Here is a 25538-nt window from a genome sequence, read left to right on the forward strand (position 1 = left end):
CTAGAGTGCTCTACAAATAGGCCAACTACATTTCATCAGTCGATAGATACAGTTTCACACAAGAATCCTTGAAATTTGGCAAATGTGAAGACTTGAACTGTTACATTTCAACATGGTCCGTATATGCATTTCTTACAGATCATTCAATCCCCTTTGAAATCGCTCAGATCATATCAACTTTTGTCTCTTTCAAATGTAAGGGCTGTGATAATGGTGCTAATCCCATAAATGTCAAATTAGAGACAACTTTAGCTTGGCTCAATAACTGGCCTATACAGGCCACCCATATCATCTGTGGGTCAACAGAAATGTAAACAAACGAGCAAATAAATGGGTTGTTTCATGTGTTGTAAATCTACAGACTGTGACTTTAATGCCAAGGTGTGTACCACAAAAAAAAAGTGATACAACTAAATATAATTCTGATCAGCGAAGGTCCACAAGCAGGGTGTATTGTACCAATCCAACGCTAATTTATGTTAGGTCCCAATGGCCCAATACACCCCACATATATGCGGTTTGGGTTAATGGTATTCCCAGCATCACCATTCTCTGTGTGAGGAATGTTTGCAGAGCGCTCCTCGCACTTGGCCTCGACATACTACACGTTTCTATCAGTGGGAATCAGGACAAAGGCTGACTGTTCTGGGAAGGTGGTCATCTGACCTAAAACTGTTTCATTTCACATTTTATTTGACAAAATAATTATATAAAAGCGGCCTACAATAATGAAAATAATATGTGAACTGTGGCAAGTTAATATGCAAACAAGAATTAGCCTATTCATTGCTAAATAATTATTAGGCTGGCTTCAGAGGACATGATATGTGTAGGAAAGGATATTTAGTCTATTATATCCCATACCAATAATAATGCGTAAAAAAAGTATAATCAAGGGTTTGCTTGAGCACCTGGCATGTATAAAAAGGAAAGGTGGATTAAAGGTTGTCCTGAGCAATCCCCTTGCGTTGAAGTGTGTTTCAGTAGACGCAACGGGCCTATGGGAGATTTCAGATCCCCTGGGGACCGAAGGTAGAGTGGAGCACAAGGGTCAGGTCTTCCTGAGACCCACCACTGTCAGACTGAATGATCCTCCTGTTTAAGGCAAGGTTTGGCCTAGGGATGCCACTTTAAAATTGGTTACATCCTCACTGCGGGAACTGTAAAGGAACAGTCTGCAGTCCACATCGGGGCCTCTTTTTCAAGAATATGTGAGTGATTTTTACAATACTGTCTACATTCATCTACAGGTATATTTCTATTTTTAAATACTTTAATTTAAATATGATGGTGGATTTTGTTTGTGGTTGGAACTATTTCCTAGGATAACCTCAAGGATAACCTTAGCTCCATTAATAAGCCATTGATTTATTGTGGACAAATATTACTGATGTTAGAAAGTGTAAAAGTGTTAAGTCTAATTTAAGAGTAAACTAAGAGAATAACCCCATCAATTCAGTACAGTAAATTCTACTGTACGGGTTTTGATTCTTATAATTAGTACTGCTTTATGGGATCAAAATGTCAAACACCCTAAATGAACTTTAGCCTACTTTTAACTAAATGAAATATCTCATTTCTGTGCAATGGTCAAGATATGTTCCAGTGGTGGAAAAAGTACCCAATATCATACTTGAGTAAAAGTAAAGATAGCTTAATAGAAAATGACTCAGGTGAAAGTAAAAGTCACATGGTAAAATACTACTTGATTAAATATACTGAAGTATCAAAAGTAAAAGTATACATTATTTCAAATTGCTTGTATTAAGTAAATCAAACAGCACAATTGTCTTGTTTTTATTTTATTTATGGATAGCCAGGGGCACACTACAACACTCAAATATACTTTACATATTAAGCATTTGTGTTTAGTGAGTCCGCCAGATCAGAGGCACTAGGGCTGACCAGGGATGTTCTCTTCATAAGTGCGTGAATTGGACCATTTTCCTGTCTTACTAAGCATTCAAAATGTAACAAGTACTTTGGGTGTAAAGGAAAATGTATGGAGTAAAAAGTACATAATTTGCTTTAGGAATGTAGTGAAGTAAAATTAAAAGTTGTCAAAAATGTAAATCGTAAAGTACAGATACCCCCAAAAAATACCTAAGTAGTACTTTAAAGTATTTTTAGTCAAGTATTTTACACCACTTATGGATAATGGTGAAGTTGATATAGATTTTTTAAAAGTAATTATGTGACTCCTTCCATACCGAACTGTGAACAAGTTAGTATAGGCACTTTTCGACCCTATTGCCTGAGCGGACTTGATTTCGTATTACTATATGACATAATATAATTCCAAATGGAAAAGTACATACTTTTTTACAGTACATCATTTTTTTATAGCCTATTTAAGGGTGATTTATAGTCCTGCATAAACCTGTAAAATATGTGATTGACATGATGGGTATTATTGTGATTATATGTAGTCAAAATGTATCCTAGAATCAAAGATTTGCTGTTATTTTCTATTATTGATGTTTATTGTTGAGTTTTTATTTGTTTATTTATTTGATTTGAATAGGCCTAAATCTACATATAGTAAATCAGTCAGTGCACTGTTCCTCACTATAAGTTCATTGGGAAAAATGGCAAACATTTCAATTCTATTATAGTTTCTCTTGTTGTACTTTTATAGGCACATATAATCCCTGACACATCACCTTTTCAAAATGCCAGCCTTCAAAGAGATGCTGGTTTTCCCAGTGCTTCTAGCTCTCGTTGGATTGACCAAATGCCAGGAGTTACCAAGTAAGTAGGCCCTACCATAAGATATTTTCTTTCCTGTTTATTGAGCGTCTGGTAATTTTGGTTGATTGATTTACAGCTTTTCTCAAGACTGTGTCTATGTTTTCTTTCTGTCTGATGTTGGCAAAGTTGGTAGGTGCAGGAACTTATGAACAGTGGACCATGCAATGCAATATAATTTGATCCTCTATCTCTTGCATAACCAGCAGGCAGCAGCACTGGCACATAAAACCATTGCACTCTCAGAAGAACACACATCCTTCCCTTCTTGAGTATTTCCTGCAGTCAGTCTGTGAATTAGCCTTAACAGAATGTATCACTACCAACCCTAACTGACGTCATTGTAATGTCACAAAAACATCCAGACTTCACTTTTTCTGAATGAAATGACACCCATAGAATTAGGAATTCAAATAATTGAATAGGATCTCTATGATGACACTCTTAAACTGTGGGAGTGAGTGTCATTATAGTCAACTAAATTCATGTTGTGCCAAGTGTAATGTCCTTTTGTAGTGAGTAATCAATTATACTGTTCTAAGTGACAGTTACTGCAAATCAACACTGATTGAACAAATAACTATTTTACAAAACATTAGATTGACAAAGTTTGCTGCTGTTGAATACCAGTAACATGAATACCAGTAACATGAATACCAGTAACATGAATACCAATAACATGAATACCAGTAACATGAATACCAGTAACATGAATACCAGTAACATGAATACCAGTAACATGAATACCAATAACATGAATACCAATAACATGAATACCAATAACATGAATACCAGTAACATGAATACCAGTAACATGAATACCAGTAACATGAATACCAGTAACATGAATACCAGTAACATGAATACCAGTAACATGAATACCAGTAACATGAATACCAGTAACATGAATACCAGTAACATGAATACCAGTAACATGAATACCAGTAACATGAATACCAATAACATGAATACCAATAACATGAATACCAGTAACATGAATACCAGTAACATGAATACCAATAACATGAATACCAGTAACATGAATACCAATAACATGAATACCAGTAACATGAATACCAATAACATGAATACCAGTAACATGAATACCAATAACATGAATACCAGTAACATGAATACCAATAACATGAATACCAATAACATGAATACCAATAACATGAATACCAGTAACATGAATACCAATAACATGAATACCAATAACATGAATACCAGTAACATGAATACCAATAACATGAATACCAGTAACATGAATACCAATAACATGAATACCAATAACATGAATACCAGTAACATGAATACCAATAACATGAATACCAATAACATGAATACCAATAACCATTGTTTGATTGATCATATTGTGCGATAGATGTATTTTTGATGTATTCAACTTTCCAGTCCTTCCACATTCCCACCCCCACTGCACTCTGTAACCTAATGTGCGGCTTTTTAAATGATGTGTTTCATCCAGATCCTCCTCATTCATTGTCTTACTTCAATCCTCAACCCTTTGAACATCACATTGGTGAAAAACTGAGCTGTGTGTTTTTACTCTGAGGTTATGACATGCTAGAGGAGTTCCGTGTATCTAAGTCCAGAGGGGTGAGGAAAGTGGTTGGATCTGAACCTGATTCAGTGGCCTACCGTGTGAACCCTGCCATCCACCTACGCAAAACCATGAGGTACTGTCTGCACGCACACAGTGAAGCCAAATGGATTGGTATAGACTGGAATTTGATGATGAGGTTAAAAAATAGAAGGTATGTTAAGATGTGCATTTCAATCTCAGAGGATAACAGTAAAACAGGATAACACAGGAAAACACTTGTTTCCAAAGGGGTCCGGAGCAGAATATCCCAGAAATTCAAACTGAACACATAGGCCTGCAATAGACCAGGGGGGCATCTACTAGGGCATAACATTGTGGAACTTGTTGTTATAGAATAGACATGTGTCACTAACATGTAGATAAAGTCATCACATTAGCTCTATTCATAGTGTTTCTATCTGCAACGTCCAGTATGTTGAACCCTCCTTAAGGAGATCCGGGTGCTCTTCCTCCATCAATATGTGATAAAAAAAAGTCCAGACTTTGTCAATTCTCCTCACTGATGGTGAATAATAATGTTTATCTTAAGGTTTCCTACTTTCCTCGGATGTGAGCTAGCCAAAGTGAGCTAAGAGCATGCACCCAAATGAGAGATCTAATAGCGATGTGTATCATTTCTTCTCGGCTTCTTTGCCAGTGGGGTTTCCGCCGTTTTTCCACTCAGTGTAATTATGCCCACCTTCAAGCAATAAATTTGATTTCCTCTCCGGCACAAAAAACCTCAACATTTGCATTTGCTTCATCACTTGATAGCCACCAATGGACAGCTGGTGGAACACCACTGGAATTTCATTGTCATCACAATGGATGAATATAGCAGTTGATTCTTTGTCGATTAGCATAATGACGTGCTGTTAGCCAAAACGTATTATGAGTCGTATTAGTGTATCAGCCTATCATCCAGGGTTTCCTTTGAAAATAAATACATCATCGTTCAATTGGAAAAGGCAAGGATTTTCCCCAACTATCCTCAAACCCTGATTGACACTTTCTTGGCATAGATATGCTACACACTCAGCTGTTTGTTTTGTTATTTATGCTGTCTGTCTCCTCGTTGCTGGGAGGCACTGAACATCAGTAGTTCATCTGTATTTTCCTTCTCTGTGTTGTAGCCAGCAAAGCTGTCCTCAATGAACCTTCGATGCCTGACAACTAAGAAATGTTTATATTGAGTAGCAGAAGTGCGTTACTGTACATCAAATACAAAGTACAGCATCAAAAAGCCAACAGGAATGATTTGCCCTGACAGGAAGCCAGAGAGGGAGAGAAGAGGGTATATAAAATTAGGTTGTGCAACAGGCCTGTTGTGATTGAAAACATTAATGGTAGGTTGAATGAGCTTCATTTTCCAACTAGGGTGGGGGGTGCTTTGAAACTACGAGCAGAAGTTTAAAAGCAGTGGGATAAAGGCATCCAACGTTTAGCTTGTGAAACACTGATTCTGTTGTTTCAAAAGTATTTGATCATTTTATTCAAAATACAATTACACAACAAATGCCAGTGCTTGTTCTGCATGAAAATATGATGTATTGTTTTCAACTATATTAAGTGTCTCCTAATACCCCATGATTGTCGTGCCACAGCGATGTGTACCCCGATGGCCTGCCCTCCGACTACTCCGTCATTGCCACATTTAAGGTGACGAAGGACACCGCCAAGAGGTCCTGGAACTTGTGGCAGGTCAGCGACCCCGATGGACGTGAACAGGTGGGCCTCCGTTTTCAGGGTGACACACACTCTCTGGACTTCTTCTACACCAGCCCCCATGGCACCCAGATGCTACGCACCTTCCACCGGGTGGACAAGCTGTTTGATGGAGAGTGGCACAAGCTGGCGCTGCAGGTCAAGGCCGATAAGGTCAAGTTGCTGGTGGACTGCGAGGAGGTGAGCGTGGAGCCCATCGGTGATCCTAGACCCGTCATCCGCCAGGGTTACACCTCTATCGTGAAGAGGGCTGTGGGAGATCACTCCGCCTCAGTAAGTTCTGTGCTGTTCAAACCAAATCACGCTGGGTTTCCTACAGTATTTTGCAGCTGTGTCAATGAATTGATCAATGCTCCATGGTCAATTCAGCGTTCATATGAAAGCTCACTGACCACAATGTCTTGTGTCCTGAAACTGTAGGTAGACCTCCAGCAGATGGATGTGTCCTGTGATCCAGAGAAGGCCTACTCAGAAGGCTGCTGTGAGCTCTCCAGTGTGGTGAGTTGGGTGTGACTTCCAGCAGGTTCATGTTCGTCAGTGACAGATATGTACAGTACAGTGTGTCATTAAATCCAGCCTCTTTTCTCATTGTCTCCCATAGCAGTGACTATGTTCTCCCAAATGTGTGTTGTGTGTTCATGTGTTGCCTCTAGGGAGTGGTGAACAGGGCAGAATAACAACTTCTGTCTCTGCAGATGGACTGACTAGTCAAGTTCTCTGCTGTTCTATTCTGTTTAGTGTGGCGGGCATGCTGAGATTGGCCTGACAGCAGGAAGGGCCACCTGTAAGTGTATGCACGGACAGCCTGGCAACCAGGGACCCCCAGGACCGAAGGTGACTACTAAGCCCATTACAGTTCCCATAACAGCACCACTGCTTTGAATAATGAGCTGAGAGCCTTTAGCCTGGTGGTCTAGTCTGTTCGGTCTGCTGTTAGCCAACTCCTCTGTGTTCGTTTATTGGCAATGATAGATAAAAGAGTTGGTTACAGCACATACAGCATTGGACCAGGCTGGAGAGCCAACTTGGCATGGCTGGGCTGCGGTCCAGGCTAATGCTAACTACTCCAACTGTATGTCTCCTCCTGCAGGGTCACAGAGGTCTGCCAGGCAACACAGGAGAGCCAGGAAGACTAGGCAACTGGGTAAGGGCATTACAGCACAATTCTCACTATAGTGTTCAGTTGAACTTTGTTTAGTGAGGGTCAACAACTAAGAACAATAATGAGTGCTAATTGTCATTCAGAATGTATGCACTCTTTTGGTGTTGTGGATTTTACAGTGACAGACATTTGGATGTTGGTCTATAGACCCCAGATTGACTACAGAGGTTGGTACAGTGTAAAGAGTTAAATTGAACTGCGTGTGAATGAAATAGGAAAACCCCTGCTTGCGGGACAGCAGTGAAGTTGTGGAAAATACAATGGGAACATAACTGAGAGACGACACAATGGGAACAGAAGCTAAAACAGGGAACACCGCACGACAATGGACGTAAAGTGGAAGTGATAATAACTTAGATCAATATGGCAAACCATCATAGACTGTCTGGTTTCACTTTAACATTAGGAGATTCATACTTAATATAATTAATCTGAATTTGACAAATCCTCAGCCAGTGAAAGCAGTCAGTTTGAGTAATATTCTAATAATGAATGTTGTATTACTTATTATAGTGGTATGTTATGTTCTCATACATGTGAATCATTGTTTCGTCATCATTTCATCTTCATAGTGATCATAGTCATCATTTCATCATCACAGTCGTCATAGTCATTAGCATCATTCTACTGCCCTTCATATACATAACACTCAGCGCTCAAGGAAAAATGCTTTGTCATTGTCAGAAAAGTGGAGAGAGTTGAGAACAGAACACCTCTTAAAATACAATAGAGAACCATTCAGCGCAGAACAGAGGACAACATGTTTACTAAGCAGTTTAATTAAAGGATATGGCATACTCACTGCATCAGGATTCAATTACATGGTTGACCATGTGAACATAACCCTCCCTGCTTATAGGCTTCAGGCAGTAGACATGATTACTTCCATTTGAGGCTGAGTTACAGGTGTAGGATCTTCATTTGAACCAGTTTGCTACAGCAGGAAAATAATCCTGCAGCAACAGGAAATGTAAATTATTATAATAATTATAAATAATGGACATTTTTGTAGAGGTTTCTACATTTAACCGGAAGGGAAAATCAAGTCTGAAATGTCAAAGTGGAAATTACAAAATTCAGAAGCCTTTTTAAACCAAGAAATTACATGTTAAAAATGTCCTGCATTGCAGGAAGGTTGTCATGCAACAGGGTGATCAAATAAAGATCCTACATCTGTAAGACTAATTTACCTCTTTGATGTAGCAGCTCCAGCTCTTGGTGGTATGCTGGGACCACAACTCAGAGAACAGAGAACATGTGACTAATAGTGTGCAGGGCTTCTATTGGGTCTTCAAAGACAGACGACTTGTCTTGTACATGAGAAATGAGTTGTTGGCTTGGCATATAACATGCCCTTTCGGCTGGAGAGACTCTGGGTAAAAATTGTCCATATACTACTCAAAGCACACACACACACACACACACACACACACACACACACACACACACATGCGCTCTCATACACACACACACACACACACACACACACACACACACACACACACACACACATGCGCTCTCATACACACACACACACACACACACATGCGCTCTCATACACACACGCACACACACACAGACCCACACAAATGGCCATGCTGGGTACTCACTCACAGACAGGCGGATGAGGGGGACAAGCTGTTTATGGAGCTCAGTTGGGGGCCAAAATCTGTCTTCTCAGACTCAGTGGAGCCCTCACCTCCTGCCAGTACGTAAGTCACAGAGAACAACCATGTTTACTGCCACCTCCGTTGGCGCCTGAGGAGGGCATTTCCTGGCTCAGATATATATGTACTGTCAGTCCCGGTGGGTGGTCCTTCAATTAGTCCCCTGCTACACACTAATCGCTTTTTTTAAAAACTGTAAAGTTGTAAAGTTCACGGTCATGCTTCTGGATAAAGCGTCTATCGTCTCCAAGGTTAGCCTCTTAGCAGCTGACATAGAGTGGTCTGAGGTGAAATGGTTAAATAAACTAGTGCCATGGCACAGAGGACTTTTGGTATTGTTCAACGGTGTTGGTTTACTAAGTGGAATATCCCCAATTCATAGGCCAACACGTTGTCTTATACGAGTGAGGGTGTGGAAACACTAACAGAATAAATGTTTCAATTTTCCCTTAACTAAGACACATCTTTCCTCGGGTCATAAAATGTGGCCTACATCGTGTTAACACTAACTCCCGTGTTTCAGTGGCTCAGCCTGTCGCTCACTAATAAGATCTTCGGTCTAAAGTAAACATTTGACACATCATTATGATCATCATGTATTACTTGGATCCCCTAATAGTCCGTGTTCAGATTTCCTCCTTCAAGGAAATGTTATGGTTACTGTCATAGCTTCAAGCGCTTGGATATAAATTGTATGTTCCATTTGAAGGCCACAATGAAATGCATATACCTTACTGTGATGCCCACACACTTGACAGATTGGGAAACTCCAATGTGTTGCTCCAGTGTCTAATCTGTTTATAGCATCAGTCAGAGACACATTCCGCCGGCCAAGACTACTGCATAACGGTCACAATGGACAGCTGGGAGACGTTGCTCTAGTTCAACCATGACATAATTGATTATTTCACATCTAATTAAGTTCAGTTTTATGCTTTTACATGAACACTGTGTGAAACTGAAAAATAGGAAAGTCCCTGTGCTGAGCTTCTGTGTCCTACATGATGCGAGAGCACATTTGACTAGAATTACATATTTTTGATGTATCTTGGCCAATCTGGTTTTCCACCTGCTATACAGCTCACACTGTCTCCCTCCACAAGTCACTTCTGTAACTAATTCAAACTTCTCTTCTGTTGCAGGGAGGTATGGGGCAGACAGGTGACTATGGCCACGTTGGAGAGCCAGGCCCTAAGGTAAGACACGACATCTGACCCCGACTTGTATCAGATCTGTATCTGTCTAGTTGAGTTGAGTTGTCAGAAAAATTTATATTTATTATGGATCTCCATTAGCTGCTGATTCACTTCCTGGGGTCCAGCAAAATTAAGGCAGTTTATACCATTTTTAAAACATTACAATACATTCATAGATTTCACAACACACTGTGTGACCTCAGGCCCCTACTCCACCACTGCCACATATCTACAGTACTAAATCCATGTGTACTGTATGTGTGTGTATAGTGCGTATGTTATCGTGTTTGTGTATTCACTGTGGATAACAACAACTTGTCTCCCTCAGGGCATCGCAGGAATCAGCGGGAACAAGGGGATGAGAGGACTTCACGGCCTTGATGTAATCCAGCCACAAACACATATCCATAATCTCTTTAGCTGGTCTCTGGTGTCACGGTGCAGATTAGTGCTAACGAGCTACTGTGTTTCAGGGCGACAGAGGTCCCAAAGGTCTGAAGGGATTACATGGCGCCGGGGGCTTCAAGGTAGGTTGTGTTGTCCTTCGTAATGGATGATAGGGTCTCTTCAAATCCCATAGGCTTCCATTAGGTGTGTTAAACGCATCATTGTGCACATTGCAGAACCATACATGTACTGTATATAGAATACATATGGCTCTTAGCATATGTAGTCAAGTTGAAAAGTAACACATTTTTTTAAACTTTTCATGAGTGTGTTATTTTTCTGAGTGCGGTGCTTGTTCTATTTAGTAGAAGATTAAGAGGGTCTCATTTTAATGTTTTAATAATGATTCCAGGGAACTCAGGGGTCACCTGGAGAGCTGGGTGAGACCGGAGTACAAGGAGAAACGGTATGTCTTTCTAAAGATGGGAGACAGGCTTCATTTTTTTCCCACAAATTGTGTCTTTTGACCAATCAGGTCAGCTCTTTTACCAAAAATATCAAAATTGGACTGCCTGTGTAAACGCAGCCATAATTGCAGTATACTAGTGATCAATCCCAATTGTCATTGGTTTTATCATCATTGACTAACTTCTCTGTCTTCTTGAAGGGTGATCCAGGTCCACTTGGATATGAAGGAATTCCAGGATATACAGGAGTGAAGGTGAATATCATTTTATCCACCAGAAACTCTTATTTTTCCAAGTTCTCTCGTATGAATTATTGCATTTTCAATAACATTTTATGCTTGTATTGTTTGTAGGGAGAAGAAGGGGCCTCCGGTGTTGAAGGACCTCCTGGGCCACAGGGAAAGCAGGTCCGTTAAGAGCCACATCACACATGTTCACACCAAACCCCACTTGTAGTAATAATAATAATAATAATAATACTGTATCTACAACCCAGTGTTCATTTTGGCACACTTTTTTAGATTTACTCTAGTCTTTCACGGAACCCAAACCGGCAGTGCGCCTGCGCCATCGTGCATAAATGTATTTTGTCCCCCCTACACCAAACGCGATCAGGACACACAGGTTAAAATATCAAAACAAACTCTGAACCAATTACATTAATTTGGGGACAGGTCGAAAAGCATTAAAAATGTATGGCAATTTAGCTAGCTAGCTTCCACTTGCTAGCTAATTTGACCTTTTTAACTAGCTTGCTGTTGCTAGCTAATTTGTCCTGGGAATCAAACATTGAGTTGTTACTTTACCTGAAATGCACAAGGTCCTCTACTCCGCCAATTAATCCACACATTAAAAGGTCAACCGAATCGTTTCTAGTCATCTCTCCTCCTTCCAGGCTTTTTCTTCTCCTGACTTTATATTGCGATTGGCAACTTTCATAAATTAGGTGGATTACCGCCACTGACCTCGTTCATCTTTCAGTCAGCCACGTGGGTATAATCAATGAGGAGATGGCACGTGGGTACCTGCTTCTATAAACCAATGAGGAGATGGGAGAGGCAGGACTTGCAGCGCGATCTGTGTCAGAAATAGAACTGAGTTCTATTTTAGCCCTTGGCAACGCAGACGCGCTCGTTGGCGCGCGCGAGCCATGTGGGTGCAATAATTGAATAACATAGATTTCTAAATATATGTTGTGTAGTCAGCCTGTTAGTCATTTTGACTAAAACATCACATTTGTATTGTCCTATTAACCTGTAGTCATAGCCGCGTGAAGTAGTTTGGGGGGGTGGACATTCTTTTTTGCCAGCGCTGGTGCTGCAGACGGATATATTGGTCTGCTAATACAGGACTATTAAAGGCACAGGGCACTACTTTTGTGAAGAAAGTATATATTTTTCAATATATATATATATGTATTATTATTATTTATTTCTCAGCCCTGCTACTTCCTGCAGCTATACCTATAGTAAACATAAATCACTGATTTCCATGTGCACAAACACACATAGCCTTGTCTTACCAACAGAGATTTAACCATAACACCATCCTATTCCCTTCCCAACAGCAGAAATAGGACACACATAAGAATATGTAACAATGGCCATGTAAATTATTAATTCAGGCTACATAGATATTACATACAAAACAAACAGACTCATACAATGTTTTTCTCTCCCTTGAGTATAGAAAAGTAGGCCGTCTTTGAATTTGTTGTCTCGCTCAAACCTCCCACTTTTCCCACAAACGTTTTATATACATGTTCTGTAGCCAACGTAGCCAAATCTTCCTCTTCTCCTCAGAGAATATTGCTTGATTCTAGCCCTTAGGCTACTGTTCAAAAGACATGCCACTGCGTTTTTCTCTTTATATCGAGCATTTGCTGGCCGCATTTTACATTCATAAAGCATATTTCAGGCTGTTATAAAACTAGAGTACTTGCGAACCAGAACATTAACCATTTGTTTAGGCTACACCTTGTCCAGTCATGTCACCTCATAGCTAGCTATAGCTAACATTTTGGAACATTCAGAGCGAAATGTGCTATGTAGAACAAATACAGTGCCTTGCGAAAGTATTCGGCCCCCTTGGACTTTGCGACCCAAACATAAAGATATAAAACTGTATTTTTTTGTGAAGAATCAACAACAAGTGGGACACAATCATGAAGTGGAACAACATTTATTGGATATTTCAAACTTTTTTAACAAATCAAAAACTGAAAAATTGGGCGTGCAAAATTATTCAGCCCCTTTACTTTCAGTGCAGCAAACTCTCTCCAGAAGTTCAGTGAGGATCTCTGAATGATCCAAAATTCAAGGGGGCCGAATACTTTCGCAAGGCACTGTATGTCTCTCTGACATGTTGAATAAGGAATTAACGTTGGTTCAATTCATTGGTGGACTCAGACTCGAGCACAGGGGACTTGGGACTCGATTCGGACTCGAGGTTTAGTGACTCAACTACATCACTGGGTGAAACAGTCATTAGCTCCTGCTCAATGTCATGAATAGTGCTTATCACTGAAATCTCTCATTCTCTCCAAATACTCTTGTCCAATCCACTTAGCAGTCAGATTTTAGGAACAGAGATAATTTTTGTCTTATCTCATTTTAGTCAACAGTTTTTCAGGGTCTATTTAGTCAGTGATAGTCTCGTCAATTGTCACTGAAAAACAGGTGTTTGACTAATATTTTAGTCTCTATTCACTAGTTTTTGATTAAATTAACACTGCTACAACTCATAAACCAATTGTAAATTCACTTTCTGCCACCTGCCAAGCCTTCATGCACGCACACAGAGAAATTAATACAATTTTATGTTGCGACGAGGCCATGGCGGAAAGATATGTTTTGGCACTTCGGCTCTTTCCACAAACAACATTAGTACCTGTGGCCAGGTTTGGGATTAGTTTTAAGTATGCAAACCATAGCAACACAACAAATTGGGTTAGTAACGGTAGCACTTTCAACCCTAGTGATTTCCTAGAGGGAGGACCATCTGCAGGTCAGCTTACAAGGCAAGAACTATCCTTCAAATGTCTCCTAATTCCACTGTAGATGTAGACGTCCTTAGTGAAACATTAAAACATCTCCGGTCACAACAAGCAGGAACAAATTGAAAGGAAAGTTGGTCTCATTTCAGTGAAACAGAATAAACATGTGGTTTGTCTTTACGTTGTCTTGGCAGGGTGTTGTAGGTGATCCTGGAGAGTCAGGAGTTGCTGGGGAAAAGGGAAAACCTGTACGTATGGCACCTAATCGCGTCTCTCATTTCTAAACATGCAAACAGTTCCTCCTCCACTGTTCATTATTCACCAACAACAACATATATATTTACAGCATATGCAGTATACAAATACGCACATGACTTAAATTACATATATACATATATATATCAGTGATAACAACAGTCTCATTACTGAACTTGTTTGTCAACACCAGGGAACCCAAGGATCAAAGGGAAGATATGGCACCATTGGACAAAAGGTTAATTATTGTGACTGAAATGTACATTTCAATCTCAGAGATGAACAAGCATGGGCAAACTTTTAGTAACATCAATAACAACATATCTCCACAGGGCATTATAGGAGATCCTGGTTTGCCCGGGAGAGATGGGGACATGGGAATAGAGGTAGGTTCACTGTCTTTTAGCATCCATGTTTCTGTTTACTCTAGCAATAATATAACTAATAAATGCCATTTAGCAGACGCTTTTATCCAAAGCGGCTAATGCTTTGACCTTGTGTATGGTGTACATTTAGGACATCCGTATGAGGCACGATGAATGTGGACCCTATCTATTGTCTTTATCTGATCTGTGCTATCCTCCGTCCCTTCTCAAGGCTTACCAAGGACCCCAGGGCCCGGAGGGCAGAAACGGACAATTCGGAATAATGGTAACAGAACTATCTCATGAAACAAACTATCATTTTTCATTAGTTTGAATAATATACGGAAATATAAGGTATATGGGTTTTACCCTCAACAGGGAGAGAAAGGAATGCTGGGGCCGGCAGGGGAGATGGGGCCTCAAGGCCAAACGGTAAGTTGGCTTTCACATCTTCACACGTCTCACTTTACGGAGCCATGATGATGTGGTCAGTGACACTTCACTTCTTCAAAGTCCAATATCTTGAAAACTTGACTGCTGACATGCAAAAGATTTTGGGACTGTATTTTGGGAATGTATTTTTGGAATGTACAGTGCACCGATGAAAAAAAGTACCAAAATATTGTTTTTTTGAGTGGAGTTTCCCTTTAAGAGAAAAGAAAGTAGTCCCTCTGCTAAATGTAAGACATGTTTCTCTCTCCAGGGCCCCAGAGGTTATAAAGGATCAGCAGCAAAGCCAGGAAGACCCGGATTTATTGGACCCCCAGGACCTGTCGTGAGTGTTCCGGATGACTTTTTGTAAACTCTTTGAAATATAAGTTAATTCTCTCCAAACCACTAAAATATGTTGTTTCTCGAACAGGGGCATGTGGGAGTAGCTGGCCGGCCAGGCCCCAAGGTAATCAACTTTATTCACCTACTGTACTGCTAGAAGAACAACAGGTAGCGAGTAATGAAGTGTGTTAGGACTTGATTAATGAAGTCAAGTGTCAAGACATTAATTAGTCAGAGTCTACACCTCAATAACATTACATTGTCTGTGATATCAAAGCTAAGGTGGAACTGGGACCAATACCTATATAAGTGCCCGTGAGTTCGGATGACGTTCTTCAGAATTTTACATAAAAGCACATCTTCGAAATGAACTGACTTGATAATGAGACTTGCTACTGTATTCAACACAGTACCAACACTATTACCAAACAGTCACAAAGAGGTCAGATTAAACACTAGCCTAGGGGTAGTCAACTCAATTCAGCCGCAGATGATTTTTGGAGGAGCGGATGGTCCGGAGTCCACATCTACAGTAAGACAACAACTAAGCCGTTTCATTTTATACATGGGATTACTTCGGAACATATTTGCTAAATTAAACTAATTTTAGCCAAATTCCTGGTGATTTTACAGTATTTCTGAGCAAACTAATCCCCCTATTTGAAGAACAAAAATCACTGGAGGGACGCCTTTTGTCAATCGCTGCACTAGATCAATATCCAGAAATGTACACAGACAAAATATATGACCTGTCCTTTCTGGTCATTTTACAGAGCAGCCTGATACAATGGCTAGGTTACTGCTGCCAGTTCTTGTGGCTTCATGTGTCACCACTGAGAGATCTTCTGTAGCCCACTACCCCCCCAGTCACCTGTCAACAACCCCATGTCAACCCCCATAACCAGGGTGGAACAAACAAACAAGTGGACGATTCACTTAGTTCTCCCCACCTGATTGGATAGCCTGTTCTCTCGTGGCATGTTCACTAGCTGTGACACATTGGCTTTCCCAGAGCCTTGGCTCTTCATCCAGAATATCCTATTCTCTCCCCATCTGGACCGGAAGTTAACGTTGGTGCTAAACCTCCCCCAGGAGTCTGTTCACAGTCTGTTCTAGCTATTTAATTGGCTGCTGATACCAAACTCAAAGCTTGCTTTGTACTATGTGGTCTGGATGGGACCTGTTATAGGTGTTTTCAGGATGGTTCTCTTACAATCCTCTCAATTACATGTGCGTTATTCGTTATATAATCAATGCGTCTTTTTATGCATTAGGAAACATTTTTCACAGTGTTAAACCACAGTCTCCCATTCCATAGAACCCCTGATGTAGTTAGATCAAACATCTGACTTTCAACTCGTTTTTGAGGTTTGATCTTGTCTGATGTGAGACAATCCCCACTGTACTGCAGTGCGTAGCATCACTCCATGTTGGCTGCATCATTAGTTGGCTCGTAGTGGCGTCAGACTACAAAGTGTGTGTGAGTAAAACCATGGGCTTTCTGTTCTCCTTACAGTGTCAGCTCTCAAATCAGAATAGAACCTATTTCAAGAGCCTTTCGTGCTGGCTTTAAAAGCGCTGAAAAGGCTCAACGGATTAGGAAATGTATCAATGGATTATAAGATGTAAATCATGATTTGTACAAACCTTTTTCTCGAAAGTCTGAATCATGTTATGATACACACAACCTCAATCATGCTTAATAAAAATAAAAAAATCGAACACTTTCCCAGTAACAGTAAATAGAGTTAAACATCAGACAAATACAGAGTATTATTTTATGCAGACGGATACCTGTAAGCAGATCCATTTACAGAAGTGATAGATTTTTCACATAGTCAGCTCAGGGATTGGAACCAGCAACCTTTTGGTTACTGGCCCAATGCACTTAACCGCTAGGCTACCTGCCGCCCCATAGACACATGGATACATAGTCTAAAGGGAGACACGGAGTGGCCTGCTGTTAAAAACATAGAGCATGTTGGAACATTAGGTCCCCTATAAACCAAAGTAGTTTTTGCAGTATTTCTGAAGTACATGTTCATTTGACATTTGCCATCCATCAGTACAGAGGCAAAGGACTCTGGAGACACATTCAACACACACACACACACACACACACACACACACACACACACACACACACACATCCTGCTCTTGGATGAGAAGAAGAAAGCAAATATTTTCGGGCCATCAAAGACTAGTGGTGATGAATGGATGTGAGATAAACGCTGTCCTAAACATCAAATAAATTAGAGTCAAAGGAAATGCTGTGCTTCAGTCCACGAGGACTACATGTTCAAACAGACAGACAGACAGCCTGTGAAAAAGATGCCAGGCCATTCTGATCAAGTTTTGTTTCAATTGTATCTTCCAGGGAGATATAGGCATTGAAGGGATCCAAGGTGTCAATGGTGAAACGGTACTTATACTATTGCTTTGTTTTTTCATATACACATTTCATTATATTAAATTGTATCTACTTCATTTTGAGCAGTAGTCATGAAGCCCAAGTTATCTAAATGCATTCACTCTGGGGTTTCTTACTTTCCACAGGGAGAAAAAGGAGAAAAGGGCCCCAAAGGCGAGGTAAGATATAGTTTCTTTGCTTTGTAGTACAATAGTCACATAAAACAAAATGGAGACAACAGTCATTGCATAAGATGGGTTATAGTCAAGATCTGGATTTCTACACAGCCATATCTTATTTCATGAGACATTTTACATATATTAGCAGACACTCTTATCCAGAGCATTTAGGGTTAAGTGCCTTGCTCAAGGGAACATTATTCACTTAGTCAGCTCTGGGATTTGAACCAGCGACCTCTCAGTTACTGTGCTTAACCGCTAGGCTACCTGCACACAATGTCTCTTAATGCTGTGTCTAGTTGCTCTACCAAATGAGAACTGTGTGAGCGAGATTGTTGTCCTGGGCGGCTTACTACCATACCTATCAGTAGCTTGTGTGTGTATTACAGAACATGTCCCTCGATGCTCTGTCTGTGATCTAGGTTGGAGACGCGGGTGCACAGGGTCCCCAAGGTGGTCGGGGGAAGCGTGGGCCAGGGGGCGAGCCTGGACGCACAGGCCCAGTCGGAACAAAGGGGGTCCGTGGCGATGGAGGACCAGTCGGATTTCAGGGGCCACCAGGGCCACCGGTAAGTACAGAGACTGCCATGTTCAGCAAGATCTGAAAAGGTCAAGTAACTTACTGTGTTTTGGGCGAGTGCCATATAAACCTTTGAAATCAAAGTAGGCCTATTTATTGACTGTCTGGGTCTGAAATGGAAAAAAGGACGAAGTCAGTATTATCTTAACTCAGCTGTGACTCACATAGTAAAACACATAAAGTCACACATGCAATGGATGACTCATCAACGCCTAGTCGTTAGAGAGACTGGAACCTGCTTTCAATTGTGTTGTATAAAGAACAATACTACTGGCACCCTTCAGTGTGCATGTTACTGCAGCACTGACTGATCAAAACAAGCCACCATATTTCCAACCTGCATCGCAACACTATGCCAGCTACCAGAGAAGGCTGGTGGGAGGAGCTATAGGAGGATGGGCTCATTGTAATGGCTGGAATGGAATCAATGGAATGGAGTTAAACATGAGGTTTCCATATGTTTGATGTGTTTGATATTATTCCATTTATTCAATTTCAGCCATTACAATGAGCCTGTGCTTCTATAGTTCCTCCCACCAGCCTCCTCTGCCAGCTACGTATCTTCAGTTTTTTTTTTTATAAAAGACATTTCACAGATACCCCACCCTAACCTCATCAAAGCTGTTCTGACAGACTTAGTCGTTGTAGCGATTGGCATATTTAGAATTTAGTATTTGATTAGGATCCCCATTAGCTGTTGCCAAGGCAGCAGCTACTCTTCCTGGGGTCCACACAGAGATAAAACATTACATTAAACAAAACATTGTGCATTATACAAATTGATGTTGCTCCATTACTACATTACATTACTAAGAATAATGTGTGGGTGTGTTTTAGAGAGAGAGAGAGAGAGAGAGAGAGTGTGTGTGTGTGTGTGTGTGTGTGTGTGTGAATGTGTGTCTCTTCACAGTCTGCGTTGTGTTTTGTGGTTGTTTTATCTGTTTTTTTAAATAATGTTACTGTTAGCTTGAGTTACCGGAGGTGGAAGAGTTCCATGTAGTCATGGTTCTATGTAGTACTATGTGTTTCCTAGCCTCTGTTCTGGGCTTGGAGACTGTGAAGAGACCTCTGGTGGCATGTCTTGTGGGGTATGTATGAGTGTCTGAGCTGGGTGTTAACCGATTGAACAGACAGTCTGGTACTTTAACATGTCAATACCTCTCACAAAGACAGTAGTGATGCAGTCAATCTCTCCTCTACTTTGATTCAGGGGAGATTGATGTACATGTTGTTAGACCATGTGTGGTATCAATGCGGTGTCGACAATTCTTGTAAATGGTTTCTCATTAGTATTGTTTTTTTGTGTGACTCACAGCAAGGGTTGCATTTTGTATGGCTGTAAATCTATAATGAGCCTAAACAAAATATTGTTGGCTGTGTTTTCCCACTGTTCATTACATACACCCACCCATTTCCTCACAGAGTCCTGCATGCTGCTGGTGGTGCCAGCCTTGCTCAGCCTTTCCTGTTCTGTCATATTCCTTATCGCGTTGTCGTTGTCCCAAGTGATGGATGCAGTCATGATTTGTTTCCACAGGGCCCAACCCTCTCCGCACAACACGTGATTGAGGTCTGCAAGAGAGTGGTGCTGGAACAGATGTCCACCTTTGCCAACTCGGTGAAGAGGACGTGTGCCGCCGTGTGCCCACTCTATGGAGACGTCCCCTTGGGTGCCCCCGGTCCCTCTGGACAAAAGGGACCCCCGGGACCTCCAGTGAGTGTCATATGTTAGGAGGTTACTATGCTGTCAGTGTGTGTGTGTGTGTGTGTGTGTGTGTGTGTGTGTGTGTGTGTGTGTGTGTGTGTGTGTGTGTGTGTGTGTGTGTGTGTGAAACCCAAAGTCAATGCCTGGAATATTTCTTGTGCGATTTTTAATTGTTAGAAATCCTCTAACAACTGAACATAGACACTGTCTGTATGAATCCATGATTATTCATTTGTAGGTCATTTTGCTCAGGAAGTGCACACTCCATACTTTATTATGTTTCTGTGTCTCCCCGGGCCAAGTAAAATGCTTACATATTGGAAGCACTTGGAGTGAGAGAGCTGAAGTATTTGGCAGTATAGGTTGGAATGAAAACATTCAGACTTTCCATGTTCCCGTGAAGACAAATAAGAAGTCGCAGAAGAGGCACTTGCTCTGTGTTGATCGGTTCTTGGAGGGATTCACCAGCATCCCTGGAGTGGAAAGCCTTTTCCACAATTATTAAGCATTAAGACAGACTCTGTTCGGGTTTCCTAAACTAACATTTTCAAACCACAGAGTCTTTCAAGTTCATAAAGACACAAATGTCTAAAAATACTCCTGTCAAGCCCCATGTTTTGGCCTTCGATAACCTTATCATGTAAATATCTAATATTTTATCTCTGTCAAAGCTCACCTCACTTAAGAGCCTTTTGGTTGTTGTGCTTCTAGGGTGGTGATGGTATTGCCGGTGTGAATGGAGAGATCGGACAACCAGGATTCTATGGGGAGGTAGGAGACGCAGGCCAACAAGGACAGCCAGGTGAGAAATACTGTACAAATGAATGACTGCCAGAACGAAATTGATCTCAGCATTCCTTTGATGCAATATCTGAAAATGTATGTCTACTGTATATATTAGCCATTGCTGTTCACCATGACAGTATGTTTAGATTAGTCGTTTCTATGACCTGCAACAATACATATTTTTTGAAAAGTACACATAACTGTTTCTCATTTTGCCTACAAATATGCAAAGAAATACCATGACAACCAAAAGTTGAATGGAGCAGACTTAACACAGATTAACAGAGTCATATAAAGAGAGAGAGTTGGGCCAATACGATTTCTGTCTAAACCTTCCGAGAGCGCCACGATCTCCTCCTTAGCCGGTGCTAAGCAATAGTTGACACTTCCTGTGCTGTTTATTTCTCATAGTTTTCTAAACCTATGAAGATGTCCAGTAAAACCAGATTGTTTGTTGACACGACAACACAGTTCAGTTTATATCTAATGATAAGCAATACAAATCTCTGTGGGTCATTCCATAGGGAACTATCAGAGGCATTATTGTATTGTTACATCACCAATGTTTCAAGAATAAAGGTGCTAACATGGCAGCTGTTCTAAAACCTGACCCAACTCTGTCTATATATATATGGCTCTGGACATAACTAAGTATGGCATTGTGTATGTTCTCGTGGGGAATTATAATGCATTGCTTTAGGGCCTAGCATGACTTAACACTTATGGTACATTCCCCCAGCCAAACTAATGAAATCAAAGAATATTTACAAGGCGTTTTTATACATCTATCCAGTGATGATCTCAGTAACACACATGGTTGTTAATCAACATGAACAGCTTGTTCCTCTGTACCAGCTTTGTCCCAGGGGCATGTACTGTCAGGGGTGGTACATATCATGTGTTTTCCTGTTGTCCTTCATGCTGTGAAAACATTGTGTCTGGTTCCTAGGGGATCAAGGAGATCAAGGAGATAAGGGAGCAGAGGGCCATGGCCTACCTGGCTACATCGGAGACCAGGGACCAAAGGGTAATGCAACATTTCATTCTGCTTCCTTTTTATTGTCTGAATAATGGTTTACAGCATAGCAAAGGAAATCCAACAACAGCTTTGATGGGCCCAGTTCTATTGTAATCATTATATAACAACAGATGCCGGTTTCTTGGTAAGCAGATGTTGCGTCATTTATTTTTTTTTACAATGAAAAGTAGATGGGAAGTCAATTTAAAGTCTACTGCAAACTCTCAAAGCCGCGTAGTAGTTCGTAGGCACAGTCATTCTTTACCCACTGAAAACGAATATGCATTTCCACTTCTTTATCCACCAGGCCAACGTGGAAGACCTGGCAGAGCCTTCAATGGCACACCAGGACAAGAGGGCGAGAGAGGCCATGTAGGCCGGCCTGGACTGAGAGGTCACCCAGGACTACGAGGAGTCCCAGGCGTGTGTCAGACCACTGGGTGCGCTCTGCTAAACAACAACACAACCAACGGATCACCTCAGAATGCACCCCAGAGGTTGAGAAGACACCCATAGAGGCAAAGAGGACACTTTTGACCAAGCTGCATGGATGTATTAATAAAGGGAGAGATGAGGAGAGGGGGAGATGTGTATTGGGAGAGAGAAGAGATTTTTTGTTGATAAACGTATTCAAATCAAAGTCTAAATAAATGCTTAAATGTAAATATGCATCCAATCTCCACCCTGAATGACTGAGATATCCATTTGCCTTTCTCAAATAAATCAGTTGTAGAAACTTGTGCTGTTGGCCTTAAAACAACACCCCATTCTCATGGTTCATTTGAAAAAGACACCAGTAGCTACAGTATATTATTTTTGTTAAAAATTATGAAAGTTTATTTGACACATTTTATTGAAACTGATCCTAGTTGTCTTCAGATATCACTGTTCTTTATAATAAAAGTCCAAAAACGATTGCTAACTTGTTTTACTAAAACATTTGCTCCACTGTTTATTTTTTTATTACCATATATTATTGAGCTGTGCAGAATATAAAATCAAGCGTACAAATCGTAATTAAACAAATTGTTCAGCAAAGTCTTTAACACAATTCTGTTGAGTCATGCTACCTACCTAAATCCAAAAACACTCAAAACCTCCCTCAAAAGGCTTACAGGATACTTGCATAATAATTCCCTAAAACATGAACATTTATTCCACCTCAGTTTATGACAGCCTCTGTCATCAGTTACACCATTGTTTAGGGCCACTATTATGGCCAATATGCTGTAACCCAAAAGTTGCTGTTATTGCTAGCAGTTACAGTTAGCCAACAGTTACTATTTTGGCTTGCAGCTATTACTAGCCAATGGTTACTATTATGGCTAGCAGCATGCTGTAAAGGCAAATGCCTTTAATAACAGTTTGTGTCAGACAGTGAAACATCAGTTGCCATAAGCTGACATTAACTGTGAAATGATGTTATTTCATTATTATGACAATGTTTTGTATGCCTTGTTTCTAGAGGGTTTAGGTGTTATCCAGAAGGCACAATGTTTTTTTGTTATGAAGTAACCAACAAAATGACCTATTGTAGTGGAAAAATCTGGAGCAAAAATGTGAATCATAAAGAACAGTACACAGTGTGTGCCTATTTTATTCATCTTTCAGGCCTGGACAGTATTCTATATCTGGTAGATTGAGGCTTTTATCTTGTTTAATTATTGAGTTCCATGCGTTTTATTTTCATTCTGTAATGAAAGATTTTTCACTGCCTGTATGTTTCACAAGATGTTTGCTTGTACACCTCAAGTGGAAACATATGGTTAAGAGTGTAGACAAAAACTAATCATAACTTCCACAACATCAACAGGTCTGTTTTCACGTTTGAGAATTTATCAACAATTCCGTTTGATGTGCTTCTGTCTTTCACTCATATGCAAAATACAATCGAAACACAGTGGCAAGAAAAAGTATATGAACCCTTTGGAATTATCTGGATTTCTGCATGCATTTTATATAACATTTGATCTGCTCTTCATCTAAGTCACAACAACAGACCAACACAGTGTGCTTAAACTAATAACACACAAGTTATTGTATTTTTCTTGTCTATATTGAATACATCATTTAAACATTCACAGTGTAGGTTGGAAAAGGTCGGAGATTTTGGTTAGAGCAGCCCTGCCCCATAAAAAACACAACATTTGACTTTGCTATTCACAAGAAGCATTGCCTGATGTGAACCATGCCTCAAACAAAAGAGATGTCAGAAGACCTAAGATTAAAAATTGTTGCTTTGCATAAAGCTTGAAAGGTTACAAAGTGATCTGTAAAACTCAGTCCACGGTAAGACAAATTGTCTATAAATTGAGAAAGTTCAGCAATGTTGCTACTCTCCCTAGGAGTGGCCGTCCTGCAAAGATGACAGCAAGAGCAAAGTGCAGAATGTTCAATGAGGTTAAGAAGAATCCCAAGTGTCAGCTAACGACTTACAGACATCTCTGGAAGATGCTAACATCTCTGTTGACGAATCTACAATACGTAAAACACTAAACAAGAATGGTGTTCATGGGAGGACACCGTGGAACAAACCACTGCTGTCCAAAAAACCCATTGCTGAACGTCTGAAGGTCGCAAAAGGGGGCACCTGGATGTTCCACAGTGCTACTGGCAAAATATTCTGTGGACATATGAAACTGGAGCTGTGTTTTTTGGAAGGAACACCCAGCACTATGTGTGGAGAAAAAAAGGCACAGCACAGCACACCAACATCGAAACCTCATCCCAACTATAAACTATGGTGCAGTGAGTATCATGGTTTGGGGCTGCTTTGCTGCCTCTATGGAAAATGAATTTCCAAGTTTATCAATACATTTTGCAGGAGAATGCAAGGCTATCTGTCTGCCAATTGAAGCTCAACAGAAGTTAGGTGATGCAACAGGACAACAACCCAAAATGCAAAAGTAAATCAACAACAGAATGGCTTGAACAGAAGAAAATACACCTAGAGTGGCCCAGTCAGTCCTGACCTCAACCCCACCATAGTACCCTCCAAACTCGTCATCAAGCTCGAGACCCTGGGTCTCTACCCCACCCTGTGCAACTGGGTACTGGACTTCCTGACGGGCCGCCCCCAGGTGGTGAGGGTAGTTAACAACATGTCCACCCCGCTGATCCTCAACACTGGGGCCCCACAAGGGTTCGTTCTGTGCCCTCTCCTGTACTGCCTGTTCACCCAAGACTGCGTGGCCATGCATGCCTCCAATCATCAAGTTTGCAGACGACACTACAGTGGTAGGCTTGATTACCAACAACGACGAGACGGCCTACAGGGAGGAGGTGAGGGCCCTCGGAGTGTGGTGTCAGGAAAATAACCTCACACTCAACGTCAACAAAACAAAGGAGATGATCGTGGCCTTCAGGAAACAGCAGAGGGAGCACCCCCCTATCCACATCGACGGGACAGTAGTGGAGAGGGTAGTAAGTTTTAAGTTCCTCGGCGTACACATCACTGACAAACTGAATTGGTCCACCCACACAGACAGCGTGGTGAAGAAGGCGCAGCAGGGCCTC

At 40.9% G+C, this 25538-nt stretch overlaps 1 protein-coding gene across 2 annotated transcripts; it reads left to right on the top strand.

The window, feature by feature from the left end:
* The first annotated feature begins 916 nt into the window (after positions 1 to 916).
* zmp:0000000760 (uncharacterized) lies at positions 917 to 22937 on the top strand. Of its 2 annotated transcripts, none has more exons than XM_021576465.3 (27): positions 917 to 1211; positions 2639 to 2751; positions 4322 to 4445; positions 5956 to 6349; positions 6497 to 6574; positions 6815 to 6910; positions 7167 to 7220; positions 10048 to 10101; positions 10430 to 10483; positions 10575 to 10628; positions 10901 to 10954; positions 11156 to 11209; positions 11309 to 11362; positions 14145 to 14198; positions 14399 to 14443; positions 14538 to 14591; positions 14803 to 14856; positions 14949 to 15002; positions 15274 to 15345; positions 15433 to 15468; positions 17722 to 17766; positions 17901 to 17933; positions 18356 to 18502; positions 20051 to 20227; positions 20930 to 21020; positions 21954 to 22031; positions 22330 to 22937. In XM_021576465.3, exons 2-27 carry the CDS (start codon positions 2673 to 2675, stop codon positions 22536 to 22538), a joined length of 2298 nt encoding a protein of 765 aa, XP_021432140.2. In that variant the 5' UTR covers positions 917 to 1211; positions 2639 to 2672; the 3' UTR covers positions 22539 to 22937. The 2 variants fall into 2 exon arrangements, with proteins under 2 accessions (XP_021432140.2, XP_021432142.2); XM_021576467.3 differs by having other exon boundaries at positions 953 to 1250.
* Positions 22938 to 25538: the final 2601 nt, after the last annotated feature.

Source organism: Oncorhynchus mykiss, chromosome 20, assembly GCF_057628025.1.
Source record: "Oncorhynchus mykiss isolate SJ-2025 chromosome 20, ASM5762802v1, whole genome shotgun sequence".
Taxonomy (NCBI): domain Eukaryota; kingdom Metazoa; phylum Chordata; class Actinopteri; order Salmoniformes; family Salmonidae; genus Oncorhynchus; species Oncorhynchus mykiss.